The sequence below is a fragment of the Chaetomium globosum genome, genomic scaffold (genome assembly GCF_000143365.1).
Source record: "Chaetomium globosum CBS 148.51 scaffold_1 genomic scaffold, whole genome shotgun sequence".
Classification (NCBI taxonomy): Eukaryota; Fungi; Ascomycota; class Sordariomycetes; order Sordariales; family Chaetomiaceae; genus Chaetomium; species Chaetomium globosum.
In genome coordinates, this window is record NT_165976.1 from 505367 (window position 1) to 525917 (window position 20551).

The window sequence follows — 20551 nt, forward strand, 5'->3', positions numbered from 1 at the left end:
AAAACTACGCGGGGCTTCGGGTCGGATGTAGAGAGACCTTGGAGACCCCGGTGGCTGCCGTCTTGGGTAAGGAGGACGACAACCGCCTGGGCCAGGGGGAGGTGGACGAGCATTGGGCAATGCTTTAACTCGTTGTTAGTGCACAGTTTTGCGGTGTTTGTTGAGATTTACGGGAGGTGGGATGTCCCCCTATTCCCGTTGTGATGTGGTGCGTCAGCTCGCTTTGAGTACCCAAGGCGTCAGTGGAGTGTATGAAGGGTCGGCTTTGCAATTGCCAGTTGGTGATGCCATATGTGTTGGTGTTGGCTTTTTCCAATCCTCTCAAGTGCTGTAAAGATAAAAAAGTGGAAGTTGGCCTACTCAACCTGAAGAGGAGGAGCGCCAGTCCTCTTGTCTTCCGGGATTCGGTGCCATGTTAAACAGGTGGACATCAATGGGGGACATTAATAATAAACTTGCTAGTGCTATCCTTTGAGGCAGAGGAGCCCCTGGGTTCAAAAAGCACACTTGTTTTGTCATCCTACTGGTGTCGAAAGATTCCAATGACAAGGCTTAAACCACCTTTGATGGCGGCTTTCTTCCTCCATTTAAAGGGGGATGGGGCTGTGGGTAAGCATGCCAGCTTGCACGACCTTGTCCTTGTTGGAGGTGAACCCCGTCATTGATGCCCAGCTGATCTTGTTTTTGTATTCGTTCAAGTACCTGCTCTTGCTAGTGATTGTCAGTTCGATGATTGACGGTGCGTTAGTCTTTCTAACCCTGGATCCCACATCGCCCCGGTCCTGTTATGTGCTTGGACTGCATGCATTGGAGTCAAAGGGGGCGCCTTTAGTGTTTGTTAACTCCACGACGCTATTCAGTGAAGTGATATTCAGTGTCTGTAAGCTTGTCATCGACAATGCCCTGTCCCTGACACTCTCTCATGGACTTTGCACTACCCAGCATCCATCTATACCCCGTCGCTGGCTGCCCTTGCCACCCATTCAAAGCACATTTGGCCGAGCCACGGTTCAAGCCGCTCCCACCAACCAGCCGCAGTTCTCCTGATCCTCGCCGGCGCCGAGAAGGACAGTGCTAGCTATTGCAGAGTTAACAAAACCAAACATGGGAGTCTCCGCTTTAAACAGTCATGGAGAAGGTGCTTGCCTGCGAACTCTGCCCTAAACGCTGCCCCTCCCACAATTCTCTTCTTCTATTCTTTCCCTCAACACCAAAACGAACAAGCACCAAGACCGCCACCATGAACCAAAGACAGTCTCAGCCCTCGACCCCGTCGGGTTCGCGGACGCGCCCTGCTTCTCGCTCCCCCTCCGTTGCCTCGCTCTCCGAAGTCGACGACGGGGCCGCGATGAGCGACTCGCCGCCCAACTCACGCGAGTACCTGTGGCGCGCGGGGCCGCCCTCGACGCCAGCGACCCCGACTCGCGCTCCCGTAAGTTGCCCCTTCCCTATTTCCACAATCCCCTCCCGCCCGGCCCGTCCCCATCTGGCATCCACTCAACTCGCATGCAATCAATAAACAAACCACCACTAACAATACCCCCCTTCAGCGACCCAACACCAACACCACCACCACCGCCGCCGACAGCCCCCAGCCGCCCCCCCTTCCCAACCGAGTCATCACCACCCCCGCCAACCCGGCCATCGCGTCCGCCCTCCCCGCCGACGCCCGCCCTCCGTCTCCCGCTCTCGGTCCCTCCCGCCGCACCCGGCGGATCCTCTTCCCGCGCGCCCCCAGCAACGGGCTGCGCACGCGGCCGTTCTCCTCTGTGGGCGGCGGGACCCCCGGTGATAGCAACGCCGCCTCCACAGTACGTCTCAACCTCGTTGTTGTTGTTGTCCCCCGTTACCCCCCGCTGTCCCCCATTGTCCTTGCCTCCACCCGATTCTAGGACTGTTTCCACGAGCGAATTGCCTTGCCCCCCCTTCTCGTCTCTTCTTTTCCTCGGGGTTCTGGCCGAGTCTGGTGGTGTTGGTTTGCTTTTGTGTTTGTTTGCTGACGCGTCCTGGGTCCAGTCATCCAACAATTCGCCTGCGTCCTCGGCGCGCTCGGCGGTTTCTTCGCGGGCGCTTGGTGTGCGGACGCCGCGCCGTCGGGAGAGTCCCGGGGGGTTGCCCTCATGGTGGCTAGTGGGGTCGGTGCCGTTCAGGCAGGAGATCGTGGTCACTGCGCGGAGTGTGGCGGGCGATGGGTAAGTCGGTTTTTTTTTTTTTCTTTTCTTTGTTTTCTTGTCGCTTTTTGGGGGGAGGCTTGCTCGAAACTCTGGTTCGCGGGGAGTGGTCCTTGATGGATGTTTGTCGATTTCTTTTGGGCGGGGCTAGGTTATTGGCGGTAGATGCTGGTATTCCTGCAATGGCTATCGAAGGACGGGTGTTATGTGGTGATGTGGACGTTGGGGTCAGGGACGGGATGGCCGGGTTCCTCCAGACTTTGTTTATTCGCTAACCGGCTTTTTTCTAGTCACGCTCCCTTGAGAACCCGCGGCGAGCGGGGGGACGGGGCCTCGGTGGGCGACGGGGTTGGCACTTCTGGCGGGCTGGACGACTTTGTCCAGTTTACCAACCCCGTGCCCGAGAGCCCCTTCGTGCTGGGAGGCCTGGCGGCTTCATCCCCCGCCAGCCGTTCCGTCGCCAACCCCGTGGCTGCTCCCGCAGCCGGCCAGGCCGGGTCGGCCTTGGTCGGCTCGGAGGGCCCTTCAGCCCGTTACCTTCGGGAGGACAGCAATGTTCAGACCGACGGTAGCGGTGCTGTTGCGGCCCATGGCCAGCTGGCATGGGGTGGCCACGGCGGGGCGGAATGGTTGACTCGGGATGAAGTCAGCCAGGAGGAAGGGGAGGAAACTCCCTACCCTAATCCCGAGCGGCTTCCGCGTGGTCCCGCCAACCACGCTCCCACCACCACCCGCGCGGTCCCTCCTCTGCCCTCCCCAAACGCCGGCACTGGTATTCATCCCACCAGTGCCACCACCCATCCCGCCCACTCCTTCCCGCGGTTCGAAATGCCACCAACCGGTATTTCGACCGACTCTGGCGACCGGACGGACTCGGCCACTGGTTCTTCCAACCCGAGAACCAGTGCCCAGACCGCCTCCGGTTCTGCCGCAGTGTTGAGTGACGCGTTGATCGACCCTGCGTTACTCGACCCTGCTTTATTCGCAACCATCGCCGCTCCTCCGCAACAACCACAACAACAGCAACAACTCACTCTTGGGACGGATCAACCCATCAATCAAGATTCCGCCCCGAGTAGCAGCGAGACAATGGAGCCGAGCGCGAATCACGAATCGACCGGGAACGGTCAATTTTACACCTACTATTTGGCGCAGAACGGGGTCGGCAATTCCGCGACCCACGGAGCGGGCACCTCCCACGCGACGGCGAACGGATCGCAGGCCATTGTGGGCAACATGCAGCCCACTTCCAATGGAATGTACAACCCTGCGAATGGGTTGTTTATCGGGAGTGCACAAATCCACCTAAACTCCTATACCAACGACCCTCATTTCGGACTCGATAATCTTGCCAAAAATGACAATCTGAGCACCATCGCTCAGATGGGCTCCAACCCCCGGAGCGAGCCGACCTCTGGTGGTTACGAAAGCTTTGGTGACAAAGGGCAGGATAACGACCTCGAGTGTGGAGAGGTCGACCAGAGCAACAACAGCAGCGGTGATGAAGATAACGACGAGGATGACGAGCCCACGCCGCACCTCCCCGACATCCACCCAGCTCTGATCTACGATCCCTTGTACAATCCGGCCGCCACCTATTGGACTCCCCTCCCCAGGGCTCGCACTATGAACGAATACGTCCCGCCCGCGCAGCAGCCGCAACGCATCAATATGTACGACCCGCCTCTCCCAGCCTTCGACACGGACCCGTCCCTCCCCTTTGCACCGTGGCGCGTCAACCAGCTCCCGCCGTTCGCCCCCGAGCCCATCAACCGCGTGATAACCATCTCGGCGCGCCACCTCGCCGCCGTCGGCCGTCTTTACCCCGACGCCACCTTCCTCATCTCGCGCTACCCGGCCTCCACCAACTACACGACCCGCATCAAAGGCACCGCCCTCGCCACATCCGCAGCCCTCCACTTCCCCATGTACACCGACCCCGCCCACTCCCGCAACGCGGCCCGCGGCGATCCCGACGACGTCGACGACGATGCCAATCCCAACAACAACAACAACAACAACAACAACTCCCCCTCCCCCTCCCCCGACAACGAGGACGACGGCCCCGTGTACATCGCCTCTCCTCCTTCAGCGCGACTGGCCCATCGGCGGCGTAGCCTTCCTCCCGTACACGGCGCTCTCGCGCGCCTTCCTCGCGAACCTGCAGGAGACCTTTGACGTGCTGCCGCACGGGCAGGAGGCGTTTTACCACCTGGTGCATGACGTGCGCTATGCGGACGGCAGCGTGGGAAAGGGGAAGGGGGTGTGGGTGTGTCGCGCGTATGAGGGGCGCAAGGGCCCGCAGGGATAGCCGGTTGGTGGATTGGTGGATGGAGGAGAGGGGGAGGGAGGTTGGGTGGTGGGGGGGAGGGGGATGGTGGGTTGGGGAGGGAGGTGTTGGTGAGGATGGGGGAGGCGTTTTTGGAGGGGGAGAAGTGGGCGAGGGTGAGCCGTGCTGGTGGTGGTGGTTGTGGTGGTGGGAGGAAGAGGGGTGGTGGTGCTGGTGCTGGTGCTGGTGGGGGGGCGTAAGAGGCCCGTGATTGAGGGTGGATGATGAGTTTGGGTGGGGGAGTTGGATCGGGGCGTTGGGAACTTGGAGGGGGCGTTGCGCCTTAAGATCCGGCGTTTGGTGATGATACCCGGTCCGGTTATCTTTTGCCTTTTCAGGAGATCTTGCTTCTTCTCTTTGTTGTTTTTGTCTTGTACGTACTCACCAACCGACTTTCACGGGGCGGTCTTTCTCTCAGGACGGGATGCGACGGGCGATACTTTGGTCAGGATGGGAAGGGTGTTTAGCGGTTCGGTTCACGGGTGTCATTGTACCCCGGGACGTCAGCTCAACCCAACCATGATCCACGCTATCCTAGGCCAAAAATTACCATAGTTTTAGTACCCTTTCCCTCACTTTTGCTGACATGCCTGACATGCCACACCGGTTTACGCGATGGATATCTCGGTGCTGTGTTCGGGGAGTGAGTGGCGGATTCTCGCTCTGCGAGTCCCCAGCCAGCGACCTAGTTCACCACGACCTCAACGCCAAACCACGTCCACCAATTGTCTATTAGGACCCAATAATGCCGCGACGACATACAAAAGACGGCACACCCAGCAAAGGTCCGAGCCCGGAAATTGGGCAAGGCCACTTCCAGCCCAAAAAGAGCGCGCCACCTCAATTCGCCAACCGAAGGGCGTGCGGGCGCAGAGGGAAATGGAGTCTGGCTCCTCGCATGGTATAACGCACATATGTAGCATCACATGCACGAGAAACTATTGATGCGGGCTTCCTCATAGTGGCAACCTCTCGCGGTCTAGCTACGTCGCTGAGTAACTCCCCGTGGAGCCACAGATGGCTGGAAGGCAGGGCTGAGTGAGATGGGCTGAGTAACGCCAATGCTACCTCACCCAGGCATCCATTTTCAACACCAACCATGCATCGTGAAGTGCAGCCGCTGGCTTTGAGGTAGCGCCTTGTCTCCCAATAAAGGCGAAATGACATGGAGCAAGGCGGGTCAGCATCTCGGTGCATTCGGTCGGAAGCGGCGTGCCACCGCAATCTGTCTAACTTTTTTCGACATGAGATAATCGGAGGGATTCGGAGAAGCCATTGTCGATAGCATGGGCGTCTTTTGGAAAAGGTATATAACCAGCTTTGTCTGGCAAGTAAAAAGCGTCAAGATCTGCACCACAAACCCCAACGAAGGCTCTTGAAACATCTCACTTGCCATCTTCCACATCTTCACCATGAAGCCGTTTGCCGCTCTCACCTTCCTGGTGGCTCTCGCCACCGCCTCTCCCCTGGGTGTCACCCCTAGGGAGTCGGGCTCGCTCGAGAAGCGCGACACCGAGATCATCTATCTCACCAACTGCAGGAACCTTGTCTCCTGCTGCACGCCGGAAGGGCACTCCTCCCACATTGCCGTCAGTATCCCAACCCAGACAACGCAGCTCTGCTTGTAGTGTCAACACTCGCTGACTGCCACTTCACAGTACTACCCCGTCAGCGGGCAGTCCCAGAACGGCGAGGAGCCCGCCTCCAACGACGAATGCACAGTCGACAGCAGCAACTACACCTGGTGGGAGCAGGACGGCAAGCAGTGCACCTTCCCGACCGGCGTGACCTTCACCACCCACATCGACTCGGATGCTCAGAGCCGCCCGCTGTACTCGTGGTCCGGGTACGTTACTATTTTTCTTCTCCGATTGCGAGGCCAAGACTGACATGTTTCGTTTCGTGCAGCTGGGGCACCAACGGCTACAAGAACTTCAACTGCTATCGCGATAACGGCCGCAAGCTGTACGAGCGGAGCGGTCCCGAGTGGGCTTACATTTGCAACGTCGTTTATTACTGTGTTCCTCAGTAAGCGGGCCGTCCATGACCGGGTCCGGCGAGTTAGGAAGGGGGTGGCGGTTAGGAGCGATGGGTGTAGCTGGCGTAGCATATTCAAGCAAAAATGGTGTTGTTCTTAAGCGACCCTTCCTAATATATTCTCTAAACCCTTATCCCTGTGACCTTCCGCGTGCAGAAAACTACATGTAGGTACCCTCCCTGTTGTCCCTGTTGTGCCTGCCCTGTCTGCCGGATTTGTGAATGAGACGGGTGCAATGAAAAGATTGGTAGTCAGCCCCGTTAACCACCAGTACTCCGACCGGAGAGTTTTCTTGCCTCGATCGTAACGGGTCTAGGAGCGCCCTGTACTGCATGTAACCCAGCAACCGTTCCGTCGTCTGGTTTAGTATGAGAGGTTTTCGAACTACGAGCTGGAGAAGAGGGTGCTAATTTGTGCCTTTAACGAGCCAACAGTCAGACTAAGTACGGAAGTTTACAAAATGGTAGCCGAGGCTTTGTACGCGGGCCAAACCCGACCTCATCGTCGCTCATGTATGTGGGATGATACTCATTCTACAAAACCAGTGTTAGGTGGAATCCAGAGTAACAAGGACGATGATTGGTTTTTCCTAAGCCATTGAAAGGCGAGACTGGGTGTAACCCCGAAGCCAAGCTAACGGTGTGGATGAGTTGTAAATGGTGATGTCATACAATCAACGACATCATTTCTTACCAAAATCAAGAATTACCGACGAATCGCCTACAGCACAGGGGCTATTAATCAAGGAGACGTCGTAACTCTCTGGCCACTCATAATCTTGGGTTTATTAAATCGACCGTCCCCATTGTCCCCTCGTCCACATCATTCTCACTTACACCTGCGCCACCACTCTCAGATATTATGTTTCGGTTGCGCCCTCTTGTGTCGTCACCTCTTAGGGCAGCTTTGCAAATACGTCCTCCCCTTGCCTCGCGCCAACTCGCATCCACCCGTTTCAACGTTGCCGCCATGTCCACCATCTCCGACGTCATCACCAAGGACCACCGAGAAATCGAGCGGTGCTACAACGAAGTCATTGGCTCCAAGGACCATGATCACCAGGAACGCTTCGGCAACCAGTTCACCTGGGAGCTAGCTCGTCACAGCGTAGCCGAGGAACTGCTCGTCTACCCCGCCTTCGAGAAGCACATGTGTAGGGAATACCAGGTATCGCGATAGCGTTAGAAGCACAGGGCAAATCCCTTCTCTCTGGAGGGACGTGCTATATTCGTGGTTCAATTGGATCATGTTCTTCTATCTAGAAATGAGGGGGAGCTCAGATTTTGCAGCCCGGGGTTGTCGTCCCCGAGGTCCAGGACCACGTGACGACTGCCCCAGTGGTGGACCCCCCCCCTGCCCTCCGTCACGTCCCCCTGCGAGAGACGTAACTCTGGCGTAGATGTTCCGACACTGGCAGTCTTCTTTCTTTTGAGGCCATCGGAAACGCCAGAGGTTCGCAGGTGGGCTTTCGGATTACGTACATGTCCCCAAATATCCCCTTCGTAGTCCCCCAAAGGCCTCCTAACGTGAGACCCATCCTTCCACGCGTACAGTTGCACTATTGCAGTCAACAAACCGCTCCAGGGCACGATTCGGCGTTGTTTTTGTGAAAGGAGTCCGCCAGATTGTCCTCTCCATTGATCCACCTCACTTCCTGGAGTTCTCTGCGCTCGTAGGACTGGCGCAGTGCCATGATATCGATCATCAACCGCTTTTCCTTCGTAGTCCCGAGTTTCACAAGACATTCGTACAGTGAGTAAGAATCTGTACAGACGATGGTTGGGATGGCAGGAAGGTTCAGGTGGGCAGTGATCTGGCGTAATGTTGAAGCCAGGGCGTAAGCCATATCCACGCCGGCCACCATTCCGTAAACCTCGGAAGCTAGGACGCTGCGGGTAACCCTCTTGCTCTTGGTGCTGCTGAAGTGGATGAGGTTCCCTGTAATGGAGAACTCGTGGCGATCGTTGATCTCGTCTTCGTTGGCCAGGATGATCGCAAACCCGAGCTGGGAGGTGAAATCTCTGTTGTTGGCAAAAGAGCCGTCAACGAAGACGTACAGTCTTGCAGTCTCCAGGTTCAGGGGTAAGAACGTGAGTCCCCTGTCCTGTGAGTCCATCTGCCACTGGATCCTTCGGTTAAGAGTCTTGATATCGTCAGGGGTCGGTTCTTGGTGTTGGGCTGCGCTGGAGAGATCAAAGCAGGCCTCGGGTTGGCAAATTGAAGCGATGTACGCGCCGCGAGCCCGTTGCTGAACGTACTGTTGTTTGGCGTCTGGCGCGTTGGCGTCGATCAATTGCAGCTTCTGGGGCTTGACCCTTCTGCCGCAGGGTGATTGAACCGTTTTTGTTGAGTGTAACGATGCCGCCGTTGAAAACCAGGGGTTCCGCGGTGGTGAGAAATTGCTTGTCTTTGGCGCTGAATGAACGCCTCCTTTCAGTTGATCGTTCTCGCGTTGTGAGAACGCCTCTGTTGACAGACCCAGAGTATCGTCTGTTTGCATCCCCACGCAGGCAAATTCCGGGTTCTCGGGGGAGGAGATCAACAGGCAGGGGTCGTACGTAGAGGTTGCCATCTGGAGCCTCTTCAAATGGTGGTTGTGGTATGTGACCCACCAATAGGTTCCTGCCTCTGCCAGCCCGTACAACGGCTTGATCACGCGCATCACGGTTCCCTCGGGGTATAAGTGCCTGATCTGTTGGGGGCAAAAATGCCAAAATCTTGCGCTGGAGTGCCTTTTCCGACTGCACGTAGGCTTGCGTAATATCGCGCAGCCAAAGGAGACAACCCTGTCTCTGAAGTGACGGCGCGATTGCGAGGATCAGGCGTTGGCTTGCGCGTTGGATTGTTGGCGACTGCGTGAGGATGGCTTCCTTTCCTGCGTCTCCGAAGCCTTGGACCACAAGCCTCGATTTCTCATAGGGCTTGTCCGTTGTCTTGCCCTTAATTTCGTTTACGATCCTTGACTTAAAGATCTCTGCGTCGCCGTGTAAGTCCTCGTCGTATTTGACAAATTCGAAGACGCCTCGGGTAATAAGGCTCTCGATCTCTTGTTTAGAAGACTCCTCAAAAGGTTCCCCGGGTGTAGTGACCTTGCCATCGGCGCGCAACTGGACTGCGAGTGCGGCGTCTGCTTGTTCCTTCGTTGACAAGAAGATCTCGAAGATTTCGTCCTCTCGAACATCGCTCTCCTGGAGGAATGCGTGGGCGAAGTGGGTTCTGCGTGGTCGAGTGTTCCTGTGCGGTCCGTCGTCTGGGAGTTCGTCTTCGTCCCCAGGGAAGAGCGCATGAGTGGCCACAATTATCGAATCGAGGATTGGCTCTTCTTCGATGGCGTTTCCAGGAGGGGTCGTGCTCCTTGGTTGAGAGTCCGGAACTTCAGGTGCTGGTTTCTCTGCGGTGTCTTTCTGGTTCGCAGGGTCGTCCTGTTGAGCAGGGTCCTCGTAGTACGGCTTGACCACCGTAGAGCGGAACTTCTGTGCGCCGCGGCTTGTTTCCACGATGCAGTCTTCGTCGTGGACACCGATTAATGTGAAAGGTCCTTCCCATCGGCGGCTTTTCTCGCGCCACACTCTCACACGTGACTGCAGTGGAAGGGTCGTGGTGCGTAAGGTGTCCGGACCATTGCGTGTGGTGCGGGCCTCCTGGACCTTGCGTTCAGCATGGAGCCTGCGGACGGCGTCTGTGGCTTTCTTGATCGCCTGGGCGCGTTGTTGTAGCGTTGGCGATGGCGCAGAGTTGTGTGTCATCCTTGGGTAGGCGCCAAATACCAACAGAGTTGGCACAAGTCCGTTGGGACCTGCAGTGTCGTTCACAGCCTTGACAGCCATTTGCAGAGACAGTTCTGGGCTTGCAGAGGGGTCCTCTTTGCGTAGGATTTCGTACGCACGTCGTACAGGTGCATGGTACCGTTCTACCTTGCCGATGCTGTTATGGGCTTCGATCGGGACTTCCTTGACGGTAATCGCCATCTCCTTGGCGTTCTGGCGGAACTCTGTGGAGGCGAATTGCTTCCCTGCATCGGTAACGACGTAGTCAGGGGGTCCTTGGTACACGTCAATCCAGCAAAGGCGCAATGCTTCCCACACGTACTTTGTTGATACGTCTGGAAGGAAACGCGCGGCGTTGAAAGCTGTGGCCGCGTCGACGAGGTGTAGAACTGGTTTGTTGCCCTCCACGTAGAAGATATCCATGATGACCTCGTAGTTGAACTCGCAATCATCGTGAAGGGTGAATTTGAAGCGAGCTGGGCGTGCGGAGTGCATTTGGCAGTGGTGGCACACTTTGGCGATGAGCTCCGAACTTTGCTGGTAGGGGGGGTGTTGGTATTGTCGACATACACGCCGTTGGTGCTCAGGAAGGCGCGGAGGTGCTTTCGGGTACGGTCGGGAACCATGTCCCATCGTTGGGCGGTCCATTCGTCGAATTCGTCCTTGAATGCGCCCCAGAGCTTTCGTCCTGCGTAGCTCGTAGAAGCCCAGAAAATTTCCATGAGGAAATAGATGTGGGAGTTCATCTGCTTGGGCGTGGGCTCCTCGATCTCGTCGATGGCCGCGAGGTCTCCCCATGTGGAGTGATCCACGAAGGACAGGATGTGCTGGGGGATTGGCGGTGTAAGCGGGTTCCCTCCGGTTTGGCTGTTCCCTGGCGTTGACGAGCCCGGGTCCAGTTCCTCTGGTGACGATGTTGTCTGAGGCATTGTTACCTCTTTGGAAAGTGGATTTGATGTTTGGTTTTGCGGCGGTTGCCAGCAGCTCGCGAGGATCTTGGCGAGCGGGGAATGCGTGATGGACGTTCCTTCAGTGCGTCCTGAGTCCGAACTGTAGGATTGAGCCTCTCGTGTTCCTTCCTTTTGACTGAGTCCAAGTAAAGGTGTCGAGAATGCTCCTTAGCACGGTTTTGTTGAAGAAGTCACTACTCCGGTAGAACCTCTCCGACAATTCCGTCTCTTCTGGAAACCTTGCTGATCTGTGGCGGGAGCTGTCTAACAGTGGTATAATTAACCACTGATCAGTGTAGGGAATACCAGGTATCGCGATAGCGTTAGAAGCACAGGGCAAATCCCTTCTCTCTGGAGGGACGTGCTATATTCGTGGTTCAATTGGATCATGTTCTTCTATCTAGAAATGAGGGGGGCTCAGATTTTGCAGCCGGGGTTGTCGTCCCCGAGGTCCAGGACCACGTGACGACTGCCCCAGTGGTGGACCCCCCCCTGCCCTCCGTCACGTCCCCCTGCGAGGACGTAACTCTGGCGTAGATGTTCCGACAACATGGGCACCAAAGGCCACGAGATGGCCGAATCTGACCGCAAGGACCACCACAGGGTAGGTACCCAGCCCCCTCCTCTACCCACCCCCGACCACCCATAACTAATCCCCCCCCCCCTTTCCAGGTCAAAGAACTCCTAAAAGAGTTCCAAAACATGAAGCCCCAGGAACCCGACTACATCCCCAAGCTCAACGAGCTCTGGGGGGTGCTGTCGGCGCACATCGAGGAGGAGGAGCACCAGGACTTGCCGGCGCTGGAGTCGGCGCTGACCACGGCCCAGGCGGCGGGAGAGTCGGAGAGGCTGGCCAAGAAGTTTGGTCTGACCAAGGCGTTGGTGCCGTCGCGCAGCCATCCGAGCGCTGGCGAGAACCCCTACTTCGAGTCGGCGCTGGGCATGCTGGCGGCGCCGATTGACCATATTGCGGATATTATGAGGAAGTTTCCTGAGGAGAAGATCAGCCCGAATCCGAGTACGAAGTGAGGGTTTTGTTTGGCGCGGGGGACGGGTATATGTGCATGTATGTGTGTATGGACTTTTATGCTGCAATGCACGATGAGAAACACAGACAGTGAACAAAAGTTGTCGGATGTGGTGAAGGTAATGTGAAGTCCTACTTGAACAGGCAAAATAAGTCCAAAGGCCGAATTAGACTATCAGTTACCTGCCGCCATTGGCTCATCATGGAGCCAATCCTCACACAATGAGGGAGGTGGAAGGGGCCAAAAGACCAGGAGGACTCAAGTTGGGACAAAAGCCGTATAAAGGTCGGAGTACATACTGCTGATAAACATAAACACCCGCTTGTGGATTTTACCGATGTACTCTGAGCGGCCATGCATACCTATTTAGGTAGCTTAACCTACGGACCCAACGGCGCTGCTGGACTCCCTACCCCTTAACCCTCCCGCTCAGTTGGCCCCCCCTGTGCTCCCTGTGTCTTCTGCTCCCCCTGTGCTCCCTGCTTCTCCAACGTCCCATCAATAATCCGATTCAACTGATCATCAATCCGATCATACTTCCGAAAGAACCACCAAAACAACAACGAGCACACCCCCATCGCACCCGCCAGCGCCGCATAGACCGCCACCAGCCACGGGTCCCGCGCCGCGGGACTGATCGCCATCCCCAACAACGCGCCCACCCCAGCACTCAACTGCACCATCGCCTGCACCACACTCCGCATCCCCCGCGGCGCCTTCTCATACGAATACTCACTGGCCGTCACCAGCCCAAAGATCTCCGCCACCGCCAACGCCACATACACCGGCAGCTGCACCCACACATTGACCTCATTGGGCGTCCTGCCCCCCTCCGACGCCGCACAAGCCAGCGGCGCGTCATAGCACGGCCCCGCATCGTATATCAGGCGCTGCACCCCGGCCGCGTAGGCCATGCCGCCGCCGCAGATGAGGAAGGCCGTGGAGATGCGCGCGATCGGGCCGAAGCGGATGCGCCGCTGCGCGAGGGCGTTGTAGAGGGCTTGGATGAGGGGGCCGAAGAGAACGCAGGCTACGCCGGCCATCGCTTGGATCATGTCGTTGGGCACGCCGTGTAGGTTCATTTGGCCGGCTTGGGAGATCAGGTTGTTGTACATTTGGGTGATGGAGAGGTAGAAGAAGGCGAAGGAGAAGCTGGTAAGAGGGGTGGTTGGTTAGTGGGTGGGTTTGGTTCAAAAGTTGGGATGGTGGGGGGAGAACGGGGGGTGTGGGGTGGGTGCGTACATCACCCGGCAGGCTGTCAGTCCCGTCTTGAGTTCGTCGATGAAACGGTCATCCCAGGGGACGCCGTGGCCGTGCTTTTGTTGTTGGTAGGACTCCTTGGCGTGGTCGAGCTTGAACCCGTTCCGGGCCGCCGTGCTCAAGGCTTTGATGGCCTTTGGTAGGACGTTTTCGTGGGGGACGACCTTGACTGTAGTTGATAAATTGGTGAGCGACCAACAACGCCACCACGAGAATGGGTCTTAAGAAGGATTCAAGACTCACCAAACTTGGACCCCAGACTGAGCAGCATCACCAAGCAGATCACGAGTGAGATTGCGGACATGAGGTACGCCGTCCAGAAGCCATATCCATGCTCGAGAAATGTGGCCGGGATGGAAGACATTGAGGCTATGTTGGTGAGCCTGAAGCGGTCAGTATGTGTTAGAAGAGCTTCTGGGAGTTGGAATAGTAGTAGTGGCGCTCACCAATAAAATGCATTGTACAGAAACTGAATGGTGCGAGAGCCGTCGACTACAGCCAACTCCCCATTCTTTTGTCGGATAAGCCGGGGTTTGCCATTCTTATATTGATCCCCTGAGAGCGTTAACAATGAAAAGCGTGCAGTTGAGTCCTAGGGAACAAACCAATAAAAGGGGTTATTGTTGACTTGATACCCCCTATTCCCAGGGCTATCAAGACCATGGCAACGGCCAACCCTGGAACGCCCGCGCCGTTGTCCAATGCCACCGGTAGCGACGTTGCAAACATTATAAATGTTCCGCATATCAATAGACTGTCGAGGGAAAGTTAGTTAATGCGTAGGCCATTGTGCTTGGTGGCGCTCATACCAAAACGCAACTATCAACGTCTTGTATCGCCCCAGCCAAGCATCCGAAGCTATGGCAAACATCATGGGCGTTACAAACGAAAATACAAAGAAGCTGTTAGATATGGCGGTAGCGGTGGATTGACCAAGACCAAGTGCCCCGGGGACTGCACGAGAGTTGCGCTCATTCTGCATGTAGTTTTCTGTGGGCGTAGTTAGCAACGTTGTTTAGCCATGTCCGCAAGGCTGGACGCCCTTACGCCAAATCGAAATGGTTGAGTAGTAACTAAACCTCTCGGCAGCACCCACGAGAGCTGCAGCCCAAGCGGCAACGGGTATCCGATCGACCACCCGTGGTAGGGCGTGTAACTCTTCATCCGTAGCGTCACGCGGCAAGGTCGATTCGACGTCAGATACGGGCTCTAGCGACGGAATAGGCTCTTTCTCAGAGTCCGTTTGGGGATATCCCATGGCGTCGGATTCAGCAAGGGGATTGGCGGATGAGCAACAGCCGCAACTCGGCAATGCAAGAACTTAGGGCTGAAAGCGTGGGATGCCGTGTTTATCTCCAACGCCAATGCAGGGACAATCTTAGGGGATCCCCCTTCACGACACCTTCTTTTGTTCTCCTAACACTCGTCCTGGCGGTCAGTCTGGGACGATCGGTACCTAGCTCCTGCCTGTATGTATGCACCGTTTGTACCGCCATGTCAACAAGCGAGTCAGGGGTGAGCGTGAAGACGGAGTGAGGAGTGAGACGCCAAGAACCATGGCTTGTTGCCAAGTGCCAAGAGACTGGGGAGAGCTCTGGAATTCCGCTCAAATTTGCTCAAACTGCTTCCTCCGAGAGCCTGACAACTTGCGCAAATTCATCCTTGCCCCTGCTCGAATGCGACGTGGGCGATCGAGCTTGACATGTCTCGGTCAAGTACCAGGTACTTCGGGCTGAAGATCTTCCCAATGGGAAGACGATGCCGCATATAAACTCCCAACACCGACGAAATAAGGATCGGGCCGAGTTCGTGTCCATCCCGACTTGGTGATACTTTGAGAAGTGGTGTGCAGCAACTGGAACCTTGCACGGTGATCGTACCGAAGATGGCGTCCAACAACCAAATCACCGGGAAACAAAACTACCACATTGGCTACAAGGAGGACACCTTGAAGGCGTTTGAGCTGCGGAATGTCACGACTTGTCTCGGCTACCTCGTCCCAACCCTCGAAGCACTTCCACCGACGTTCACACTACTAGATGTCGGTTGTGGTCCCGGCAGCATCACCTTTGATCTCGCCCGGCGGTTTCCCCAGGCCAAGATTATTGGCGTGGACTTGGGACAGGAGGTCATCGAGAGAAACAATGCCAACATCCCCCTTCACGCGCCCGGTACTGGCATCGAGTTCCGAGCGGGCAACATTCTCGAACCCGAGTCCCTCTTTTCCGCAGAGGAGATTGGGGGCGGATTCGATGTGGTGCATGAACATACGACGCTGATCTGCATCCCCAACAACATCGAGGTTCTCCGCATGATGAAGCAGCTCGCAAAGAAGGACGGAGGGATCGTGGCCTGCCGCGAGGGTGACACGCATTCACAGTTGTTGTGGCCGCCATGCCCAGAGAGCGCAGAGCTGCAGGAGCGCATCTACGAGATGAACGGGCTGGACACGCAGACGGGGCGCAAGCTGCTGAGCAAGGCCCTGGAGGTCGGCTTCCGCAGGGATCAAATCACGGCATCAGCCAGCGTCCTGAGCAACATTACGGCGGAAGAGAGGCTGCCATATGCTGGATCTATGATCACGATGCTTGCCGACGAGAACTCCCAGTACCGCAGAGCTGCCGCGAAGTTTGGTTATACGGAGGCCCAGATAGAGGTGTTGCGGAAGAACATGGAGAGGATGATAGAGGCTGACGACGGCTGGCGGCTACTTATTTGTACCGAGGTCATCTGCAGGCTCGACGGATATTCATGAGCTGCATTCAATGTTAATGATACAAACGAGGTTTCGCCGTCTCGGGGACAATTCCAGTTCCCATAGTCACAATACCAAAACAGCAGTGGTCCTGCCATATGATTTTGCTTGGCTCTGGTCTTGGCTGAGGTACATGTACATGTACAGGGCCTGTACTGCCCGCTTGGTGGCGTGCGGGTTGGTCCCCCATCAGCCGAAGCGGAGATAAATTAAGAAGTCTTGGCCTTGACAAGCAGAAATTCGAATCCCACGGCGGCCCGTGGAGCGTGGACGTTTGATGGAGAGACCCCCGGCACCCACGAGCCGGAAACGCCCCAGGAGCCGACACAGCGGCCCTCCTCCCCCGAAATGGAACAGGAGACATGCCAAGTTTGGCCGGTTGGGACCATTGAGTGGGATTGACGCCACAACCTGCTCACACACAGTCGCCCCTGGCAGTTATTACTGCTGCAACAGTACTGCTGGGGGGGCCTTGGTAGCTGGATAAAACCAGAGTCTTTCTCATGTTTGGCTGCAGCCCCCAGGCGTCGTATTGTTAACCTTCAACCTCCGATTCGTCTACGGTCTACATGTACCGTAAGCGTTGAGAGTGAGACAGCTTCGCAAACATGAGGCCGACACGCAACTCTCTCGTTTCCGTTGCCCTCGTCGCCCTTCACACCGCCGGTGTCCTCGGCGACGGGGTGGGCTTGCTCGGACACGGCAAGACGCTGTACAATCCGACATGCGCATTCGCTTGCCGGGGCGTCATCAAGGGCTGCCACCTTGCCTGCACGCCCGCCGACACTAACGTCAACCACGGCACGGCACACAACCCGGTCAGCACCCCGCCCGACTGCTTCGTGAAGGATGATGCCTTCCTCCGGACTATGGCCCTGTGCCTCGACACATACTGCCCGATCAGCGACAACCCCTCGCTGGATTTACTTGAGGACTACTGGGCCTCCCACCTCGGCACTGGCACCCTCGGCGACTACCAGTGGGTGCCCGCGGTTTCGTATCAGGATGCGCTCGCTGCTGCCCGTGCCGACGAGAGGAAGGCGCTCGCCAACAATGCGACGACCGGCACGGACAACCAGAGCGGCCACGGGGGGGAGCACACCGGCCATGGTATGAGGAGGAAGCTCAGGGCTCGCCAGTTTTTCACGGAGTCTGGCCCCGAAGTCACCAGCCCCCTACCCATAATCAAGGCCAAAGCCCCCCTGCATATGACTAGCTTCATTGCGCCGGCGGACTGGCAGTTGCAGTACAGCGGCATGTTCGACTTTGAGACCAACGAGCATGGCCACTCCACTTACAGCATCACCGTCATGGTTGTCGCCATCTTTTTGCCGGTCCCGCTTTCTCTGCTCCGGTTCGTACCCGGCATCGCCAAGAGCCGGGCCTGGAACTCACTGCAGTCGGCCATGATCAACCCCGCCTTGTACGGCAAACACCACCGCGAGCCGGTAGCGGTCGGCGTAGGGATGATGCCGACCCGTGGCCAGGCCCTGTACATCCTCCTCATTAGCATCCTGAACATCGTGTTCCTGCTCGCCCCATACGTTCACCACCACCCGCAGAGCACATTCGGGTCGCTCACCGAGCAGGAACTCAGCATCATCGGCAACCGCGCGGGTGTCATGGCCATGGGCAACGTGGTAGCCCTGTTCGTCTTTGCCGCACGCAACAACGTGCTCCTTTGGGTCACGGACTGGAGCTACAGCACCTACCTGTTGCTGCACCGTTGGCTGGGATACTGGGCCGTCATCCACACCGTGATCCACTCGTTCATGCTCTGGTTCTACTACCAGCTCTACGGCGACTACGCGGCGGAATTGGCGCGCGACTACTGGGTCTGGGGCATCGTGGGCACGGTAGCTTGCGTCGCCATCTTCCCGTTCTCGCTGCTGTGGGTGCGGCAAGCCTTCTACGAGTTCTTCGTGGTCTCCCACTTTGCCCTCTCGCTGCTCTTTCTCATCGGCTACTACTACCACATCTGGTACTGCTACGAGTACGCATGGGGCTACGAGATCTGGGCCTTTGTGGCCTTTGGCATCTGGGCTTGTGATCGTCTCTTCCGCCTAGTGCGGATCGCCTTCAGGGGTTACCGTACCGCGACCGTGACCGTGCTCCAGGACACCGACGGCGAGTACCTGCGCATCGACATCGAGAACGCGCAGCTCGGAGAGGGCGTGGCCTACCTGACCTTCCCGTCTCTGAGCTGGCGCCTGTGGGAATCCCACCCATTCTCGGTCGCCTTCAACTCCAGCGAGGTGAGCGAGGTCAGGGGAACCAGCGATGCCAGCGACTCCTCCCCGCCGTCCACCCCGACACACTCCAGCTCAGACCCGGAGAAGAAGGAGACGTCCGTAACTAAGCAGACCGTGACCATCACCTCACCCGCGGCCGCCTCCCGAGAAGGGAAGAAAACAACAACGTTCCTCGCGCGCGTCCGCACCGGTTTCACTGGCGTGTTGGCGAAACGGGCCGCCGCCGCTTCGGGGTCGATCCGGCTCGGCGTGCTGGTGGACGGGCCATACCACCACTCCGGAGACGTGACGACACAGCTGAAGCAGTGCTCGGGGGTTCTGTACATTGCCGGCGGCGTGGGCGTCACGGCGCTGCTCCCCTACCTCCGACGGCTCAGCGTGCCGTCCAAGTTCTTTTTCGCGACGCGCAAGGCGGGCCTGTTGGCCGCGCTGGAACCCGCGCTCGCGGCGCTGCCGGCCAGCGTCGAGACCGAGACGACGGTGGGCCAGCGGCTGGACCTGGAGCGCATCCTCGAAAAGGCCCTGGCCGACAAGACGGATGACGGGCCGCTCGGCATCGTGGTGTGCGGCCCGCCCGGGATGGCGGACCACGTCCGTCACAAGGTGGTCCAGCTGTCGAGGAATGGCCCAGGAACAAGGCCGTATGTGTTGGTGGATGAGGCCTTCGGGTGGTAGGCGGATGGGTTAAGACAGGGCCAAAAGGGGCCGAGCCAAGACGGGAGCTGGCCCGAACAAGCAAATCCGGATGGGAACTCCCCGCCGTTGTAGCATCACTGCGTAGCATTATCTAACGGAAGATCAGAGCCACGACCATTGCAAAGGATAATAAGAGCTTGGCATCGCATCAGGCCAAGAATTTCATGTTTCACTCCTCTCGGTCTCATTCCCAAAGTTCCAAGCACCACCCATCCCATCACTCATCCAACAGTTTGTAATCGAATCTCTCCCGAACGCTCTGGGCAAGCTCCAAGCACGCCTTCCGGCCGTGAGGAGACGCAACAATGACATAACCCACACACCACAACTCGCTCGAATCGGGGCCCTGGACCACCTCGCCCCGCTCCTTGACCGTCTGATGGAACACCACGTGCTCCTGTAGGTCCGGGTTCGCCTCGAGGAATTCCCCAACCGCGTCCTCGGAGCCCATGATTCCCTCCCGCGTTGGGGGAAGCACCGCGATGCCGAGCGTGTACTGGGGCTTGCCGCCGAGGAAAGGCTGCGCCAAGGCCTTGATGCGGTCCTTCTCGCTCGGTCCCAGCGCGAGGAGCAGCCGGATGGCGTAGTAGTCGACCCCGTAGGCGAGCAGCGCGGCGACGCAGTTGATGTACCCCGGGGGGCGTGCGTTGACCTCGTGCAGGTAGCACGATGGGGTCTTGGTCGCGCTTTCGCTCCGGACGTGCAGGTCCAGGATGCCGTTGTCCTCCCGCGGCGTGTAGTACGCGTTGGAGTTGCGGACGCGAGCCTCGCAGTGGAAGATTCCCGAGGAAAACCCGCACCGCTTGATGCTCTGCCGGAGAGACTCGACCATCATGGCCTGCTCGTTCTGAGGCAGCGCCGAGGGGACGTCCATCAAGGTCTCCATGAAGTTGGCAGCCTTGCCCTCGACCAAATCCCCCGAGCACGGAAAGTCGTCCGTCACATCGCAGAACAGGACCTCACCGTCCAGCACCACAAAGTTAGCATCCACCTCAGGCCCATCCACATACGGCTCGACGACCACGCCCGTATTCTTCGCGGGCGAATCCGCATGCCTGGCCGACGCCCTCTTCACCGCCGCCCTCAACGCCTCCACATCCCTCACCTTCACCACACAATCACTATTCCACCCCGTACAAGGCTTCACAATCAACGGAAACACCAACCCACCCTCCCTCTCCGCCAGCACTTTTTCCAACTCCCCCGCCTCCCCCAACACAAACACCTCTTCTGCGGGGGTGAAAGTTTAGAATTTATTAAAAAAACAATTCATATAATAATGATATATTAAAAAAAAAAATAAAA

General features: G+C 57.5%; 9 protein-coding genes across 9 annotated transcripts in view; 6 read left to right on the top strand and 3 right to left on the bottom strand.

Moving 5' to 3' along the window:
* Window positions 1–1240: 1240 nt before the first annotated feature.
* On the top strand, window positions 1241–4349 carry CHGG_00165 (uncharacterized protein; the record flags this gene model as incomplete). The annotated part of the gene is made up of 4 exons (XM_001219385.1): window positions 1241–1432; window positions 1551–1811; window positions 2017–2192; window positions 2462–4349. The coding sequence occupies 4 exons, from the start codon at window positions 1241–1243 to the stop codon at window positions 4347–4349; spliced, it is 2517 nt and encodes an 838-aa protein (XP_001219386.1).
* Window positions 4350–5912: 1563 nt separating this feature from the next.
* CHGG_00166 (uncharacterized protein) lies at window positions 5913–7717 on the top strand (the record flags this gene model as incomplete). Its single annotated transcript, XM_001219386.1, has 5 exons — window positions 5913–6089; window positions 6159–6346; window positions 6409–6528; window positions 6973–7050; window positions 7438–7717. The coding sequence occupies 5 exons, from the start codon at window positions 5913–5915 to the stop codon at window positions 7715–7717; spliced, it is 843 nt and encodes a 280-aa protein (XP_001219387.1).
* Window positions 7718–8105: 388 nt separating this feature from the next.
* Window positions 8106–11234, bottom strand: CHGG_00167 (uncharacterized protein; the record flags this gene model as incomplete). The annotated part of the gene is made up of 4 exons (XM_001219387.1): window positions 8106–8681; window positions 8797–10545; window positions 10628–10640; window positions 10876–11234. 4 exons carry the CDS (start codon window positions 11232–11234, stop codon window positions 8106–8108), a joined length of 2697 nt encoding a protein of 898 aa, XP_001219388.1.
* Window positions 11235–11805: 571 nt separating this feature from the next.
* On the top strand, window positions 11806–12284 carry CHGG_00168 (uncharacterized protein; the record flags this gene model as incomplete). The annotated part of the gene is made up of 2 exons (XM_001219388.1): window positions 11806–11859; window positions 11928–12284. 2 exons carry the CDS (start codon window positions 11806–11808, stop codon window positions 12282–12284), a joined length of 411 nt encoding a protein of 136 aa, XP_001219389.1.
* A 415-nt stretch (window positions 12285–12699) lies between these two features.
* CHGG_00169 (uncharacterized protein) lies at window positions 12700–13847 on the bottom strand (the record flags this gene model as incomplete). Its single annotated transcript, XM_001219389.1, has 3 exons — window positions 12700–13435; window positions 13526–13712; window positions 13787–13847. The coding sequence occupies 3 exons, from the start codon at window positions 13845–13847 to the stop codon at window positions 12700–12702; spliced, it is 984 nt and encodes a 327-aa protein (XP_001219390.1).
* Window positions 13848–14204: 357 nt separating this feature from the next.
* CHGG_00170 (uncharacterized protein) lies at window positions 14205–14868 on the top strand (the record flags this gene model as incomplete). The annotated part of the gene is made up of 2 exons (XM_001219390.1): window positions 14205–14310; window positions 14633–14868. The coding sequence occupies 2 exons, from the start codon at window positions 14205–14207 to the stop codon at window positions 14866–14868; spliced, it is 342 nt and encodes a 113-aa protein (XP_001219391.1).
* Window positions 14869–15428: 560 nt separating this feature from the next.
* Window positions 15429–16298, top strand: CHGG_00171 (uncharacterized protein; the record flags this gene model as incomplete). Its single annotated transcript, XM_001219391.1, has 1 exon — window positions 15429–16298. One exon carries the CDS (start codon window positions 15429–15431, stop codon window positions 16296–16298), a length of 870 nt encoding a protein of 289 aa, XP_001219392.1.
* A 608-nt stretch (window positions 16299–16906) lies between these two features.
* CHGG_00172 (uncharacterized protein) lies at window positions 16907–19225 on the top strand (the record flags this gene model as incomplete). Its single annotated transcript, XM_001219392.1, has 1 exon — window positions 16907–19225. The coding sequence occupies one exon, from the start codon at window positions 16907–16909 to the stop codon at window positions 19223–19225; it is 2319 nt and encodes a 772-aa protein (XP_001219393.1).
* A 238-nt stretch (window positions 19226–19463) lies between these two features.
* Window positions 19464–20551, bottom strand: part of CHGG_00173 (uncharacterized protein) — a gene marked incomplete at both ends in the record, with an annotated part of 2156 nt that continues 1068 nt past the window's right edge. The window contains one exon of the mRNA XM_001219393.1: window positions 19464–20476. Coding sequence (XP_001219394.1) covers window positions 19464–20476 — 1013 coding nt within the window. The remainder of the gene's footprint in view (window positions 20477–20551) is intronic.